Raw genomic sequence first — 16,398 nt, forward strand, 5'->3', positions numbered from 1 at the left:
AAATGCCTGCAGAGAGTGTGGAGAAGTTCAGGACTCCGCTGCCCTCTCTGCAGAGCATCTACCATCACAGAGTCCAGAGGAGAGCTGCCTCCATCCTCAAAGACCCCACACACCCCCAACACAGACTGTTCACACTTCTGCCCTCGGGGCGGAGGTTCAGAAGTGTGAAATCCAGAACATCCAGACTCAACAACTCCTTCTTCGCCACTGCTATCAGACTCCTGAACAGCTGACCTATTTTTGAACAGTAATAATAATTTTTTGCATATCAGGTCATTCTGCATATTAAGCTACAGCTCTTTTGCACATATCTCTGTTTCACACTTCAATATTTTGTCTCCTTTTCTGTCTTCATTTATTTATTTGTACTATTTGCATTTTATCTGTTCTATTTCTATTGTATATATTAATTGGCATCTGTGGGTGGACAGCAAAGAAAGAATTTCATTGCACAGAGAAATGCCTCTTTTTTCTTTGGAAACATGACAATAAACACTTTGAATCTTGAATCTCTTGAATCTTGAATAATGCAGGAAGAACTCTCAGCCCTCCTGAAGAAAGATGGGATACAGGAGGTGGATGCTGGGGACTGCCAAGCTGGGTTCCCTTTCCGCTCTTTTTTGGTTCCCAAACGGGAAGGGTGTTTTTCCCCGATGTTGGATCTCAGGGGCCTCAACTGCTATCTTTGTCCCCTGATATACAAAATGCTGATGGTCCCCAAGGTGAAGCAGGCCATCAGTTTTGGGGATTGGTTTGCTACTATTGATCTGAAAGTCATTTACTGTTTTCCCCTTTGGCATCTCTCTTGCACTCTGGACCTTCACGTGATGCATGGACGCTGTCCTTGGTTCTATGAGGATACAGGGCCACAGGGTCCTTAACTACTTACACGACTGGCTGGTTTGCACCACATCAGAACAACAGTCCTGCAGCCATGTAGCTTAGCTCATGTACAAGTTCAGGCTCAAGGCTTGCGCCTGAATCTCAAGAAGAGCAAGCTACAGCCTTCCCAGGTCCTATGTCTGGACATAGGGCCTTTGTGTCCCACACTGCGGAGCGACGCTAGAACTTTAGGAGATGCCTAGAGCACTTCAGACTTCACTAGTGGGTCAGTTGGGGGCTATACTTCTGCCTCATGGGCCATATGGATGAAGGGACTCCTCCAACCTGGAGCTGGGCTAGGTGGTGTGTCTGGTGATTCACCACCAGTTATTCTCCACAGACGCCTCTCCAGTAGGTTGGGGTGCAATACACGAGGGCTGTGGTATCAAGAACTGCAAGCTGTCATCCTGGCACTCGAGTAGTTTCTCGACTGCAGGGATTTGATGTCAGCGTCAGGGAGACAGCCCTGTTGTGTCAACAGACAGGGTTGCCTAGACTTGCCCCTCCTTTGCAGGATAGCTGCCAGGCTGTGGCAGTAGGCTCACCCCCTGTTCCGCTCACTGAGAGATATTCATGTGCCAAGGCCACTGAACATAGCAGCAGACATTATGTGAGGAGTCTGGCCCCTGAGAAGGAGTCTCCTTCTCAGGGGCCACGGGCATTGTTCGCAGCCTCAGCCATGCGAACAATGCGGTAGTCTTGTGCACTGTCCATTAGGGCTGCTACTCCTGTCGCTGGGGAGTGTTTATCTCCTGGTGTGTGGTCCACAAGTTGGACCCATATGAGGTTAAAGTGGACACCATACATGGTGGCAGTGATCAAAGACCATTCACTTTGGTCATTCAGCACTTAGTGAGGCTTACTCCTTTTAAATATATTGGTTCCTGAGGGGTGTCCAGCAACTTCTTCTCAGGCCAGGATCCCCGGTTCTCCTCTGGGACCTGGACCTTATCATTGGCGCCATTCAATGGTCTCCTTTTGAAGCACTATAGGTCACTGACCTGAAATGATTGTCCTTGCAGCTGCACCTCATTTTTTTGTAATTTTATTTAATTTAACATAGAAAGAAAGCATGTCTTATTTTCTGTACTTGATATTTAAATAAATTGACTGCATCTGCGTTTAGAAAATCATCCATGAAACTAACCATACCTATGAATGCTATCCAGAATTGCATTCACAGGCTACTTTGCCTTATTTAGTAAATTTGGCTCCTAATGTCCTTGTTTCACTTACATTATATTGTCAAAAGTATTCACGCACTTGTCCAAGTCATCTAATACAAGTGCTCCGATCACTTCCATACCCACAGTTTTATAAATTCAAGCATCTGGTCATGCAGACTATTTCCACAAACATTTGTGGTTGCTCTCAGGACCTCAGTCAGTGTGGTGCTATGGCCAGATGCAACCTGTTCAACAATCATGAAATTTCCTTTTTTCTAAAATATTCCATACTCAATGTTAGAAGTGTTATAACAAAGTGTAAGCAATTGGGAACCACAGCAATTCAGTCATGAAGTGGTAGGCCAAGTAAAATCACAGAGCGGGTTTAGTAGATCCTGAGGCACATAACGCACAGAGGTCTCCAGCTTTCTGCAGAGTCAATCACTACAGCTTTCAAAATTCCTGTGGCCTACAAATTAGTTTAAGAACAGTGTGTAGAGAATTTCATGGAACAGGATTCCAAAGCTGAGCAGCTAACATCACAAATGCCCAAATGCACAAATGGAACACACACCCAGACATCATGGAAAGCCTTTCCAGAAGAGCCGAAGCTGTTATAACTGCAAAGGGTGGGGCGACATCATATTAAACCCTATGGATTTGGAAGGGATTGCATGTGAAGGCAGTTGAGTGAATACTGTTAGCACTATAGTGTATTTGGTATATCCAGATGAATATCTTATAATTAAGCAAGTTTAAGGCTAGAATACACGAAGGAATAGGACTCTGTGTGTATTCATTTTGTCAGCAGATTTTGGTTTAGTTTATTTTGTTTAAAATGTAATTCAGTTTTAGTCGACGACATAGCACAAGATTATAGTAGACTGAATCTAAAGTTGATTCAGTTGACTAAAACATAAAGTGTAAAAGTTTGTTAAGACAATTGCTCCACATGGTTTACAAAGCATCTTATTTTCCTTGACATCAAATGCAAACTGTGTTAATTTGTTTTCCTCCAAAGCAGAGATTTTTTGTTATGTTTCCATGGGCCCCCCACCCCACAACCACACAAATGCCTTCAAATGTCACCTTACTGCACAAAGACATTGCTTCTGATTGGATCACTTCCAAAAAAAACAGTTACTACGCTTGAGGTGCTTGTCTTAATTTTTTTGTTATACTAGAAAATCAAAATATTTGAGGAAAGGTTTGAAACCATGATTATAGATTAGAGAGTTTTAATGAAGCACACAAACCACGGACTCACCACACGTTTTGAAAGTGCCCACTGTTTTTCTGAATAATAACCTTTATTGAAGATGTTTGTGAAGTAGATCAATAAATACTTTATATACAATTAATCAAAAAATAGGTTATCATCAAAGTAGTTTGCAAGGGTACATGTTATCATAGGACAATATTGTATACATTGTATGTTGAATGACAACAAAAGTCTGAATTTGTACCTGATCTGCAATCAGTGCTAGCTCTGGATGAGATGCTACCTAAATTATTATAACTTAGTTTGTAACTGAACCAAGGATAAATCAGTCCTGTCTTTCATTCTGCATAATGCATATGAATGTAGGGTCAATACCATCATTTCATAAAGTCAAATCAAATTGCAATGATCCCTATAGTGCTGGATCTTGACAGAGTATAATAATGTCATTTTGATGTAAATTAATTAGTAAGAAATCAATGTTCAATAATTTCTTTAAATAGTAGTGTTAGCTAAGTGAAATGAAAAAACAAAAACACTACTGAGCGATAGCTTGGAATTAGCTTAGCTTAGCATATTGGAATCAGGGGAAAACAGCTAGTGTGGCACTTAGAAAAATTAAAAAACACAGACTGAATAAAAAAAAAAGTGGCATGAGAGCTCTCATGAAAAAGAAGCAAAACTTTTAGAAAAAGGTCCTGTTGCCTTGCACTAATGTTGGACTGGACCCTGTCTCCGTTCAGTTTCTACACAGGCTAACAATAAATCAACTGGTGAACAATGATGCTAGTATTTTACCAGGCTTCATAATTTAAAATGCAATTCCAATAAGTCTGGGAGAATGCTAAATCTCTGAGCGTCTGTAATAAAGTAAAGGCAATCCAAATTAAAATTCTACACAGAGCTCACATATCACCTTCTCAACGCCATAAATACAATTCTGACCTTTCTCCGCTGTGCCCTAAATGAAAAATAGAGGTGGGCAACCCCACGCACTGTCTATGCACCGCAAAACACAACAATTTTGGTGTGTCAATGCAACCCATTGTGCATGTTACTTGGAGTGGCAAAATCAGGGGGAAGTTTGGAAAGCAGCTCTACGCACTGTTAACATTCTGTGCTAGGAAATGTGTCCTTTTGAACTGGATCATGGACACGGCCCCATCTAAGACTCAGTGGCACCGGACGGTATTGGAATATGTGTCACTAGATTTCTTAACATGCAAGTTACATAGCAGGGACAAAAAGTTTAATAAAATATGGGACCCATTTATGGCGTATGCCAGTTTGGATATTTCTGCTATTTTCTCACGGGCCCTGGTATAATGCAAGCAAGTCACTGCTGTTTTACATATGTGTATTGTTAATTGTATCTCATAATCAAAGTGTCTGGATTTTCCATTTATTTATTTGTATTCTTGAGCCGGGTTGTTTGTTTTGTTTTGTTTTGTCTAGTTTGTTTTGTCCTGTTATGTTGGTTTTGTTTTGTTTAATGATGGTGTCAGTATAAAGTTTAAAACTCAACAAATACATGGAAGGAAAAAAAATTATAGCATACTAAGTGCAAAAAATTAAAAAACAAAAAGGCAATTCCAATGAAGGTCACTGGATGCTAGATACAAAACCATTCTTGGCCATAGCTGACGAATACTCAAATAGCACAGAATCTTCTTAAAGATGGAAAATAAATACTTTATCAATTACTAAATAACATTACTAAAAGTGTACTGGTTGCTATGTTGAAAATTATTGCTTCATTATTGCAAACCAATAAGTTTTGAATGTAATACCATGTTACATACAAATTTACTGGCTCATTAATCTGCTAGCATTTGATAGCTAAAGCAGCTGGAGACACAACAGACAACTTATCATTCATCTTATACTATTTTTAAAATCTGCCCAAAGTCCACCATCTGAGGTGCATGTGTAATTGGTGCACTGTAATATAAAGTCGCAAACTCTTGTCATTGGATATTCACTCACAGCCTTGCACTCACCGTCCAATGACAAAGTTTGCATTAGCAATAAACTATAACAGCGTTTAATTATTTTCTTCAGTTTTTCAAAGAATTCAGAGAATGAAAAGTTTAAGAAATCCATAAAACTATAAAAGGGGCTTTAATATTTTTTTCCAGCTTGAGTCAAGGTTATCAGATGTAGTTTGTTTTTAAATGGAGCTGTGGAGTTTTGGTTTATCTTCGAGCTCTAGCTGTTTCCCCCTGCTTTCAGTTTTTATGCTAATCTAAGCAAATTATATATTGCATTGATCACTGTGCTGAACATACAGACATGAGAACATCACCCTTTTAGAGAGACAAATATTCCTTCAAAGGTCTTTTATTTAAGACGATTTATTTGTCAAAGAACAGATTCAAGCAACAACAGTTTGGGGATAATCAGATAATTGTTTATACTGTTGCTTTTTTCTAACATTAAAGTGTAAAATCTTAATATACCAATGTACCGCATCCCAACAATCCGTAAGCATTGTTCCTTTAATGGTGCTAGACGACAATGTGTATAATGTACAAAACACAGCCTAACACCTGTGGTTATATGCACTTAATGGCATTGCTTTGCATTGATCCCTCTGCTTTCTGAGATGTTACTTTGCACCGAAAGTTCTCAGGATGTGAGCACAGCGTTAAAAACTGTACAAACTGCTGCTGGACGGTAACTGTTGAAGAACTAGAAAAATATTCTGGTGGCTCAGCTTTTCCAGGGGTGCTGTGGTGTCCTCTGCCAGGTAAATAAAGAAAAGTTCATATTCAGTGTAGAGAAACCAGGGTGGAGGTGTCAAGCAAGTTACCAAAGGAATAAGTGTGGGTGATGTTGAAAAGGCCAGCAGGCGTCTTATCTGTCCATTAAACACACACATACGATGGAGTCTTCAGATAGAAACCTCGTATTCTCTGGATTCCTGTGAAGACATTGCACAAGTTTGGTCAGCACTCAAAGCAGTCAGAAAACTAAACCAGTGTATACTTTAAAATGGCAGGACAGCATGTTACACAAACATGATGGACAACAATGGAAACACTTATAGTTTTTAAATTATTAATAAAAAACAATAAATGAGCAGAGAAACTTTAAAAATGCAGATAATTTTACAGAGGTGCACTACATCAGCGGTCCCCAACCCCCGGGCCTCGGACCGGTAGCGGTCTGTGAGTCGTTTGGTCCCGGGCCGCGACAGTTGAGGCTCAGGTGTGAAATGAATAGAATAGAATAGAATAGAATAGAATAGAATAGCCTTTATTGTCATTGTACAAAGTACAACAAAATTGGAGTGCCACTCCCTTGGTGCAAAATGCAAAATAAATATAAATGTAAAATATAAAAAGTACAATAAAACAACCGTAGTACTCAGACAATAACAACCGTAGTACTCAGACAATAATAAGTACAATATATACAGGATAGCAGCATAATATAATGATAGTATGAATAGCAGCATAATATAGTGACAATGGCAAGTATAGTTAAGCAGGTTTAATTGTTTTGTGCTTATGTATGGTTTTCAGGGTTTTTACGGGTTTTCAGTGTTATTTTGTTATCGTTTTTATCGTTAACTCGGTTTCCTTGGTCTTTTCACGTGTGTTATGAATAAATCTTATTTTTTTCGGTACCGGTACTAGTTTTATTTTGTTGTATTTATCCGCGACACCTTAAAGGCCGGTCCATGAAAATATTGTCGGGCATAAACCGGTCCGTGGCGCAAAAAAGGTTGGAGACCGCTGGACTACATGGAACAAAATAATACTCATCAATCCACCTGACTTTTACTCACAGTTCCTCTCAGATTTCTCAGACTTTTTGTTTGATTTAGTGCTCAAAATAATTGTGAGTGATTTTAACACCCATGTAGATGCTTAACAATGACAGTCTCAACACTGCATTTAATATATTATTAGACCCAATTGGCTCAACAGCTCAACCACCACTTTAATCACATTCTGGATGATGTTTTTTTTGTCATATGGCTTATAAACTGAACATTTGTATTTCTCTTTTGTCTGATCATTTCTTACTAACATTTAAATTCACAATAATGGGTTCCACACACCCTTATAGTAGATGTTTTTCTTGAAAAAAGGAGTGTGTGGCCCTATAAAAAAGGCTCTCTGTAAATCTAAGACATTGATTGAAGAAAAAAGGTTTCACTTCAGCGCTGTAGCCCGGCTGACAGACAGTCAGAGATCTGGCTGCTAAAAATGGAGCAAAGTAGAAGTGTAATAAAGCTTGAAAGAAATCCTAGTACATGTACCTCAAATTTGGTCCTATTGTGACCAAACTGTTATATAGATAGGACAAATGTGCCAATATTAAGTATTTAGGCAAATGAATTCACTTTTGATACATAAGTGAATATTCAGGAAGTATAATCACAAGAGTATTTCACAGGAGGATCGAGGACTGACTCACCTCATTGTTCTTCAGAAATCGGAAGCATGGAAGGTGAACAAAACAGCAACTTAGACACTAAAGGAACATCCTCAGTTGCCATATGTTATTGAAGAACTAAGTGTTGAAAGCAAACGTTTGTTCTTATTTATTAATCACAGATATGTTACTGTTGCTTCTCCTAAAGGGGATGGTATACTGAAAACTTGGGATGTGTGATCAATATATGTTTTTCTTTGACAGTGTCATAGTCGTAACTTTCAGTAGATCTTCCACTCTTGGATTTGATTCAAATCATCGTGGAAAACTTTGTGGTGCTGATGACCCATATTGCATTATTCAGAGATACGTAGCCTGCTATGTAGCCTTACCTTACTAATATAATAAGGGTAGATGATATTAAAATAACATCCATCAGTATACCACAGTACAATGCAAGTGAACCACAAAGTGGTTCTAAATGAATGGAGGGCCATTAGATTTGATAGTGTAACAGACTGACAGCTGTGGGGAATGTTGACTCACCATTGTCTCATAAACTGAGTTATAAAGTGTAGACTCTCCAGTGATATTTTCATATGGTAAGTTGGAGTACAGAGTGAGTCTTAGTGGCTTCTTCTGAAACCTGAGCACACAGAGAGAAGCACACATCAATTAAAAGAAGACAAAAACAATTAAAAAACAAAAAAATCCAAACAACACTAGTTTGTTAAAACAGCTACTGTTTTCATAAGCAAGCGCTTACAGAGATGTATGTGCATAAAGAACATGACTATGTGCTTTAACTGAAAAACTGTTTATTTAGAACTGAAGACCAAACTCTCATTACTAATGATTATCTTCCACAAAACCCCAATTCAGGTATAAATTAGAAGTGTGTGTTTGCTTTCTGCACCAGTTTGAGGCCACACTCTGGCCTTTTGCTCAACATTGTTCTAAAATCCATGATTGGCAGGTCCTTTCAGCTAAATATATTTTCATTTGCTTTCAGTGCATCCCAGTCAGACCAAAGCCACCCAAATCTCCTTATTTGTGACAGAGTTCAGAAATTTATGTTACTAAAAGCTTGCATGCACATTGCATGACTCTGCATTTGCACTGCTTCTCTCATTGCATGACAAAGAGAGGCTGTAGTATTACCGTGCTGGAAATAAGTGCTTATTCCATAAATTGTAAAGATTATGCTGTGTATATTTAAATTCTTTTCTCTAGTCATAATGTAATTTATTCTTTTTTTCAGCAGCATTTGCCAACTAATTTGGACATACTTTGAAAAATAAAGGTAGAGCCCAATGATGAGGATGAGGAAGAAGGTGATGGAGATGAAGACAGCCAATGCTACTTGGGCTCCTTCCATCCTTAGGTCTGCAGTAGGTACTGTTGGAGAAAAAAAAAGATTGTGAAGGTTTAACTTCATTTGCAGCATTTTCATCATGAATTTCTGATTCACACTGAACAGTTGATATTAAGATGGGCCTACTACTTAAATCTAGAAAGCAGTGATGTGGTCATTAATATAAGATGATAATACTGATGAATTCCTCCTCCTCCTCAGAAGCTTCATCTTCCTTTACTATTGGAGTCCTAGGGTCAGAGCCTTTTAGTCTTTGTGAAGTTATTGAGATTTATCTTCATTGATGGGCCTCCATGTCTTGAAATAACAATATACTTGTTTTGTTTTATTTGGTTGCTTTAATATGGATTCATACATTGACGGAATTAACTTATTAAGACCCAGAGGTTTGCCTGCTAACTGGAACCCAACCAAGTGATCACCTTGTAGAGCTGACTCCAATATTACCAGTGGTTTGCAAAGTAACTACCAAGGCAGAAAGTACAGTAATATATGTTTTTTAAATGACAAACTGTGATTTGATGTCTTTAGTTTTATTATACACTCTAAAAATTACAAAAAATGCAAAAGCGTTGAAATAATAGGTCTGTTAATATGTTTGACTGCTATTACACACCTTTACACATATAGTTGAATTCCCCTCCAGTTGTCTTTATTTTTTATACAAATTATGATTATATATTGCATATATATTGGAAATATTTCTAGCACAAATGATCCTTTAAACTGTTCATCCCTGATGGTAACTCGTTGTGTGCAGGTAGAATCAGAAGGTTTATACAAAGACTTTTATCTCTGTAGGTAAACTTACCAGCTACTCTGTGCTTATCATACTCTGTTGGGTGGGCTGAGAATACAGAAAGAATGAATGTTAAATAAAAAACAGCAAAAGAAATTAAGAAAATACTTAATAAGGTACCGTTTGGCTGATTTAACTGAATTTTATTGACTATACCACCAGATACACTCTGTCAACAGTGATGAAAGTTTAACAGAAGAAAACTTCTTGACTTGATCACATGAAAAATTACATGTGCAACTACAGTCTAACTGAAGGAGGCATTTTGCAAGCACAGTGAATACTTTTTTTAATCAACTTTTTTTTTACTTGCAATCATATATATGCATAATGTTCACAGTTTTGTGGATTGTTATGAGTTTAATTCCATTTAAAATCGAATCTATCAGCTTACAATTTTCCTGGTTGGTATGTTAATTAATTTCATCTCATCTATCTAAATAAGTCAGCTCCCTTAAAGTTTTCCAGTTAAATTGCTTAAGAAATGAGCTTTTGATTGTTTGGGCTACCTGTAGTATATCAGGATTTATTTTTTTAAATGTATTTTTTATAAATCAGGTAAAAATAAAAAACTTACTGAGTGCATTTGGATATACTCATTATTACTTTATTGTACTGTACATTGCAAAGATTACAGTACAGAATCCAAATGACAGAAAACTCGCAGGATGATATTGCAAAGGACCAGATGAGATGCAAACACAAGGGCAGAGAGGCTACACCTGGGAGGACAAACTATTCAAGACAATGAGACAATGTACGAGAATGGGGAAAATCATTACCAAAATAAACCTAGAAGCACAGAGCAGGAACTATAATTGTAAGGAGATGTATTTTGTTTACTGAAATGTAATTTGTATTGGAATTATTATAATTTTGGTACAAAATGCAACAAAGGCTTATTGAAACCCTTTTTCTGCTCAGATATACTGTACCGTTTGCAATCAGACAACAAACCAGTTCATTATTTTGTGCATATAGAGCAGCTTGACTGTGCAACCTCTGAGACTCCTCTAGTAAAAGCAAATTACAGATGCATACCCTCACCGGAGTCCTGATAGGTCTCTCCTGCCTCGTGGTTGTTTGTTTAACATGTCCTTACTGCACCCTGTATCCCTGAGTCGCCTTGATCAAACAGCAGGCTCAAGGTAAATGCTGCTCTTTTGTTATTTTAGCCTCTAGACTGGAACAACCTTCTCCAAATTGTCAGGACAAATAAATCAATTTGAAAAAAGACAGTTCTTTTTCATCTATGGCCTTTCACTGTGATTGATGTGAGTTTCTGCTTTTCCAAAACATACTTTTTTTTTCTTAAGATGATCTGTCTTTCAGTCTGTAAGGTTTCATCATGGTCACGTTAATGTCATCTTTCCAGATCACGTTGCTATTCAAGGTTAATTAATACCTTTTTTTTGCATTTTTTCTTTGACTTTTGTATGTTTTGAATTTGATTTAATATGGAATTTACATTTCCAAATATAACCTTTTTGCTTCTGGCTTGGCCACAACCAGTTTTTCTGAGCTGTTTTCCTTCAATGATCTTGAAAAATGAATTGACAATGTAGAAACAAGTCATGCTGCAGTTTTCTACCTTTGCAGACAGGTGGCAGCCCACTCCACTGTGACGGGTGTCCAGGAACACAGTAGAGAAGAGGTTCACCCAGCAGCTGATGTCCATTCTGGCAGGAATAATGCAGGGTCTCTCCAGCCTGGAAGTGGAGCTTATTAGAGCTGGGCATCCCATAAGTGGGGGTTCCTGGATGATTGCAAGGCTCGAAGGTCTCAGCTGAAGGCAAAGTAATGAAAAATTATGGTCACAACTGTGTAATTAATTAACTCCATGGCAGGTCACAGAGTTGTTGTTAATTAGTGTTTCTAACAGAATGCCATTATTTAATCAGCGGGACGGGTGGAAAATGATATTGTCAAGATTTCAATTAAATTTTGTTGGTTATTCACAATCTGCAAAGAAAGACAGCATCTATTGTTGAAACAGCATCACTGTCACTCTTACGATATTCACTAATAACTAAGAAATGTCAAAATTTCTGTCCCGATGGGAGTTGTGTCCTCCAGGATGACAGTACCACCATTCACAGGACACAAGGTCTTAATTAACGATTTGAAAATGATGAAAATGAGATGAATCATATCCTGTGTTCCTTGTATTCCCCAGGTCTAATTGGAGATTTAATACACACTGAAGCTTGTTTGGTCTGGTTAGGAGTCCTGCTTGGGTTCTGGTTTTAAACAAAATTGAGTCATTAAATTTAGCATTGATGAAGTTTGTTAGAAATCTGTAAAAGTGCAGTGAATGTCTCTATTTCTACAACTAGGATATTATAATCTGAATAGTAAAAGACTTAAAGTAGTTGATGATACTAGTTCAGACAATCTTAAAGAAGGCCTTCATACCAGTTTTAAATTAATAAGCAGGCTTAATACTTTCCTTGTAGATAAAACTTATATTTAGGGTTGGATCAGGTGACCTTGGACCATCGTAGTTATGTTGCCGTAGGCTGAGGCTGCTGGGGGCTTCCTATGCTGTGCATTTCTTTTTTTTGTATTAATACATATTTATACACTACTATTACATTTACCCACTAGTAACTATTAAACTCTGACTCTTTCTCCCATAGAGTACATTTGTCCTGTCTCCCACTGCTCTCTTTTTCTTTCATTTCACCACCAACTGGTCACGGTAGATGGCTGCCCTCGCTGATCCTGGCTATGGCTGACGTTTCTTTCTGGTAAAAGAACGTTTTTCTTTTCTAGTGACATCAAGGGTTTGCTCGCAGGGGGCAATGTTGGGGTTTTGTCCTATTATTTAAGGGGATTGTATATAAAAGATGGACATAATGTTGCAGATGAGCAGTCCAGAGTTCACTGAGTTCACAATGATGCAGAAAATTTGCATTTGCACTGTTTCTCTCATCTGTACCTTGGGCCTCACAGTTAGAGAGCTGACATCTGTCAATGAATGCTACATACACTGAGTGGTCTTCCAATGGACTTGTGTGTTTCTTAATAAGAAAGGTAAGAAAATCCCAGAAAGTTGATTCTGTTCATCTGGATGCAGCATTTTTCAGTGAGGGTGTTTCTTCACTCATCAGAATGACTTCTTCAGTCTCAGCTGACAGGTGACAGCAGTTCTCCACAACCTTATAAGCAGTGTTGCATAATTACTAAAACTAACTCCAAATGTCTAACAGTTGTCACAACCACAACAACAACAACAACCTCATTTGTTATTAAAATACAAATTGTGATGATCATTGATCAATGGTGATTACTACAAAGAGAGTTGGGGAATGTCTGCAATCACATCTGTCGATCAGAACTGTTTTCTGTCATATCCAACAGGCCTTGCAATACTATATTATCCCAATAGACCATTGCTCTTAGAGTGCCTGGTTTTTTTGTGTTTCCTAAAATTTCCAAAATTAAAAGTAGGACCAGAGGCACAGCCGTTAGCTCATCTCTTGTGAAGACTGACACCCTCTTTACTTTTCATTTTAGGCTTTTACAGTTTTTTTTAATTCACAGTTTATTTATAAAACTATAAGCTCTCATTAAAAGTGGCACAAATATAATGGTACAAATACCTTCACACACCAGAAAAATTTCAGTCATCTACAGTAATTATTAAAAGGGAAGGAAAAGTGTGTACGTACGCAGGCATCTAGGTAGCTTCTGGCTCCACCTGGGGCCTGATGATCCCCGACTGAAGCAGGTTAGCAGGCTGTTTCCAGACAGAGTGAAGCCCTTGTTGCAGATATACTGAATAGTTGAACCTACGGTGAAATGAGTACCTGACAGCACCTGTCTGCTATGCTCCACCTTTCCAGGGTCAGTACAAGACACCACTGGGAGGACAAAGAAACAAAGATTGGTCATTACTGACCAACTACTGACCAGCATTTTTTGTTCTTTACTCTCCTGTTTATTTTGTCTCACCTGAACAGAGCGACATTACTAACCATGACCCTAACTTCAATTTCAGCTGATCTGAAATCTTTTAACAAGAAAAGCTCAAAGTAAATGTACCAATGAAGTATGCATGTAAAACAAAGTGCAAAGAAAACCCCCAAAGAGTTTGCTTGTTGTGGTATCTCTTTGTCTTTGCGCTTGAATGATTGTAACATGTTACAGGGAGCCAAAGGACAAATGAACTAAAATTACTCTTGCTTGGTGTCGTTTATTGCACTGGATTATTGAAATCTGAAGAAACAAGACCTACTGGTAATTTAACAGTTTATGTATTTAACAAACAGGGCTCAGTAGCATGTGGAAGAATCATACACAGTCACAACTAGGGATGGGTACCGGTGTCCGTTGCCATGATGGCACCGGTTCTGACATAAACGGTAGTAACCAGACCGAAAAGCAGCGCACATTTTGGTGCTTTTTTTTTCCTGAGCTGTCATACACTTTAGATTCTAGCCAATCATTTTACGTTTCCGAGGATAGTAGGCGGGTCCAGGTACGTACGTTCTTTTAGAGCAGAGCTACAGATTAAAATGCCCAAGGCGAAGCGGTCAAAGTCTGGCTGTACTTCACAGCAAAAGATGCAAACTCAGCAGCCTGCAACAAGTGCTGATACTGTGATACTGTCAAAGGAGGTAACACCTCGAATCCGATGAAACACCTGGCGACGCATAGCGTTTTTTTTTTAAAGCCGAGAAATGCGCCGTATTTGATAGCTTGCTGCGAGACCTCACACCGAGCACATCTACTGCGGGTGTGGTGCCTGTTATCGGACCCGGAGTTAGCAACATCCCCCAAAAACCCGAAGAGGAGAGTCCTGGCCCCTAGCCCTGCCAGTGTAGCAGAAATGATGAGGATGATGATGGCAGCAGCAGCCGTTCTTCTCTGCGTGAGTAGCTTCATGTTGTTCGTGTGTAATTTACGTTGAGTAGGCTAACCACGTTATTAAATTAATGCATGTAAAGTGAACTAGCAAACACAGACGTAGTTACATGCGGCTGTCTTCTTGTTTGATGGCAGATACTCTCTTCACCCTGGCCAAAAAGGCTAAAATGACCAAAGAAAAAGTGGGAAACAGTTAAACATGAGAGGTTTTTGGACAAAGTTTGTGTTTTTTCCATTGTTTAAGCACTGCTTCCAGCCAAGAGTGATACCATATATGCCCCATAGCTGCAGAAAAGGCTAACATTGTTATCTTTTTACAAAAAAACAGCTGAACATAAGAGGTCTTTGGACCAATTTTGTGTTCTCCATTCTTTAAGCACCGGTTTGAGCACCGTTTAAGCACCGGCACCGTTTCAAAAGTACCGATTTGGCACCGGTATCGGATAAAACCTAAACGATACCCATCCCTAGTCACAACACCCTGGCACATCTTCATGCTGGTCACATGGCGCTTACACATGGGCCACATACTGCAAAGAACGACGGCCCTTTGGTGGCCCAGATCTGGTTTGCCAGATGTGGCCCACACATGGGCCAGCACAAGGCCAGTTGCAAACACACTGGTGGTCCTGTGCTGGCCCATGTGTGGATTACCTCTGGCAAACCTGATCTGGGCCACCAAAGGGCCGTCGTTCTTTGCAGTATGTGGCCCATGTGTAAGTTGTGTGCAGCCACGGGCCAGTTGCAGACACACTGCTGGCCCTGTGCTGGCCCAGAACAGTTTAGCTCTAACCCTAACCCAGCCTAATGTGTACTTTAATCAAGCCATGTAATAGCAACATGTGCCAGAACATGATACTACAAAAGTAACATGATGAAACTCTGTTCAGTGAATGGACTGATTCTTACATAGTGCTTTCCCTCTCTCACAGATTACTTGTGCTGTGTACAACATGCCACATTCACCAATTACACACTTTCAATAAACTGAGTGCTTCCTAACTACATTCACACACATTCACACTCTTGACATACTGACTGGAGGAGCCAGGGATCGAACCGCTAACCTTCCAATTGGTAGGTGACCTGCTCTACCTCCTGAGCTACAGCCACTCAGTGGTAGACATGAGTAAACCCTCATTAGGTTTTGGATAAAGTGTACACTCACAAACCTGTCAAACCTGCATTTGAAACGTTGGCTACCATAGCAGTATAGTATTGCAACATGGCATTTGGGTCTTCTAACTAAAATAAGGAAATAGGAACATAAATAGTGGCATCATTGCCACTATTTGGCCCACATCTGGTTGACATACACCCTGCTATGAAACCAGTCAGTCAGAAGTGCCAGCTTGATGCCAGATTCCTGGCCAGACCTGTTTTCTATGAGCCTGGACCACATAAACCAAACCATAATTGGGCCAGATGTGGCATGCCATCACATAAACAGTGCCATCTACACCAGGCCTGGCCTATATCTGGATGACATACCATTTACCACGCCAGAAGTCAGCCAGCAGTGCCGGCTTGACACCAGATCCAGGCCAGACCTGTCTGCTATGTGGGAGGGCATCCTATTCTTCAACCAGCACTTGTTACAAAGTCAGTCAGTGCGGTTGTGTTGGTCACTCTGTCACAAACAGCACATCCAAGCTCATCCCAGAAGTGCTCATTGGGGCTGAGGTGAGGACTACAG

General features: G+C 39.3%; 1 protein-coding gene across 5 annotated transcripts in view; it reads right to left on the reverse strand.

Annotated features, from left to right (window-relative positions):
* Window positions 1–369: 369 nt before the first annotated feature.
* sez6b (seizure related 6 homolog b) overlaps window positions 370–16,398 on the reverse strand; it is a 222,630-nt gene continuing 206,601 nt past the window's right edge. The window contains exons 12-17 of one of the 5 annotated variants that reach the window (XR_014868696.1): window positions 13,505–13,696; window positions 11,422–11,616; window positions 9,843–9,878; window positions 8,946–9,054; window positions 7,699–8,302; window positions 370–6,193 (exon numbers count right to left, since the gene is read on the reverse strand). Coding sequence is in view for 3 of the 5 variants with exons in the window: in XM_085130752.1 (XP_084986878.1) it covers window positions 8,134–8,302; window positions 8,946–9,054; window positions 9,843–9,878; window positions 11,422–11,616; window positions 13,505–13,696 (701 nt within the window). In the remaining 2 variants the exon portion in view is untranslated. Of the gene's footprint in view, window positions 8,303–8,945; window positions 9,055–9,842; window positions 9,879–11,421; window positions 11,617–13,504; window positions 13,697–16,398 lie in introns of all 5 variants that reach the window. The other 4 variants (XR_014868697.1, XM_085130756.1, XM_085130752.1 and 1 more) reach the window with 4 other exon arrangements.

The sequence above is a fragment of the Neolamprologus multifasciatus genome, chromosome 14 (genome assembly GCF_963576455.1).
Source record: "Neolamprologus multifasciatus chromosome 14, fNeoMul1.2, whole genome shotgun sequence".
Classification (NCBI taxonomy): Eukaryota; Metazoa; Chordata; class Actinopteri; order Cichliformes; family Cichlidae; genus Neolamprologus; species Neolamprologus multifasciatus.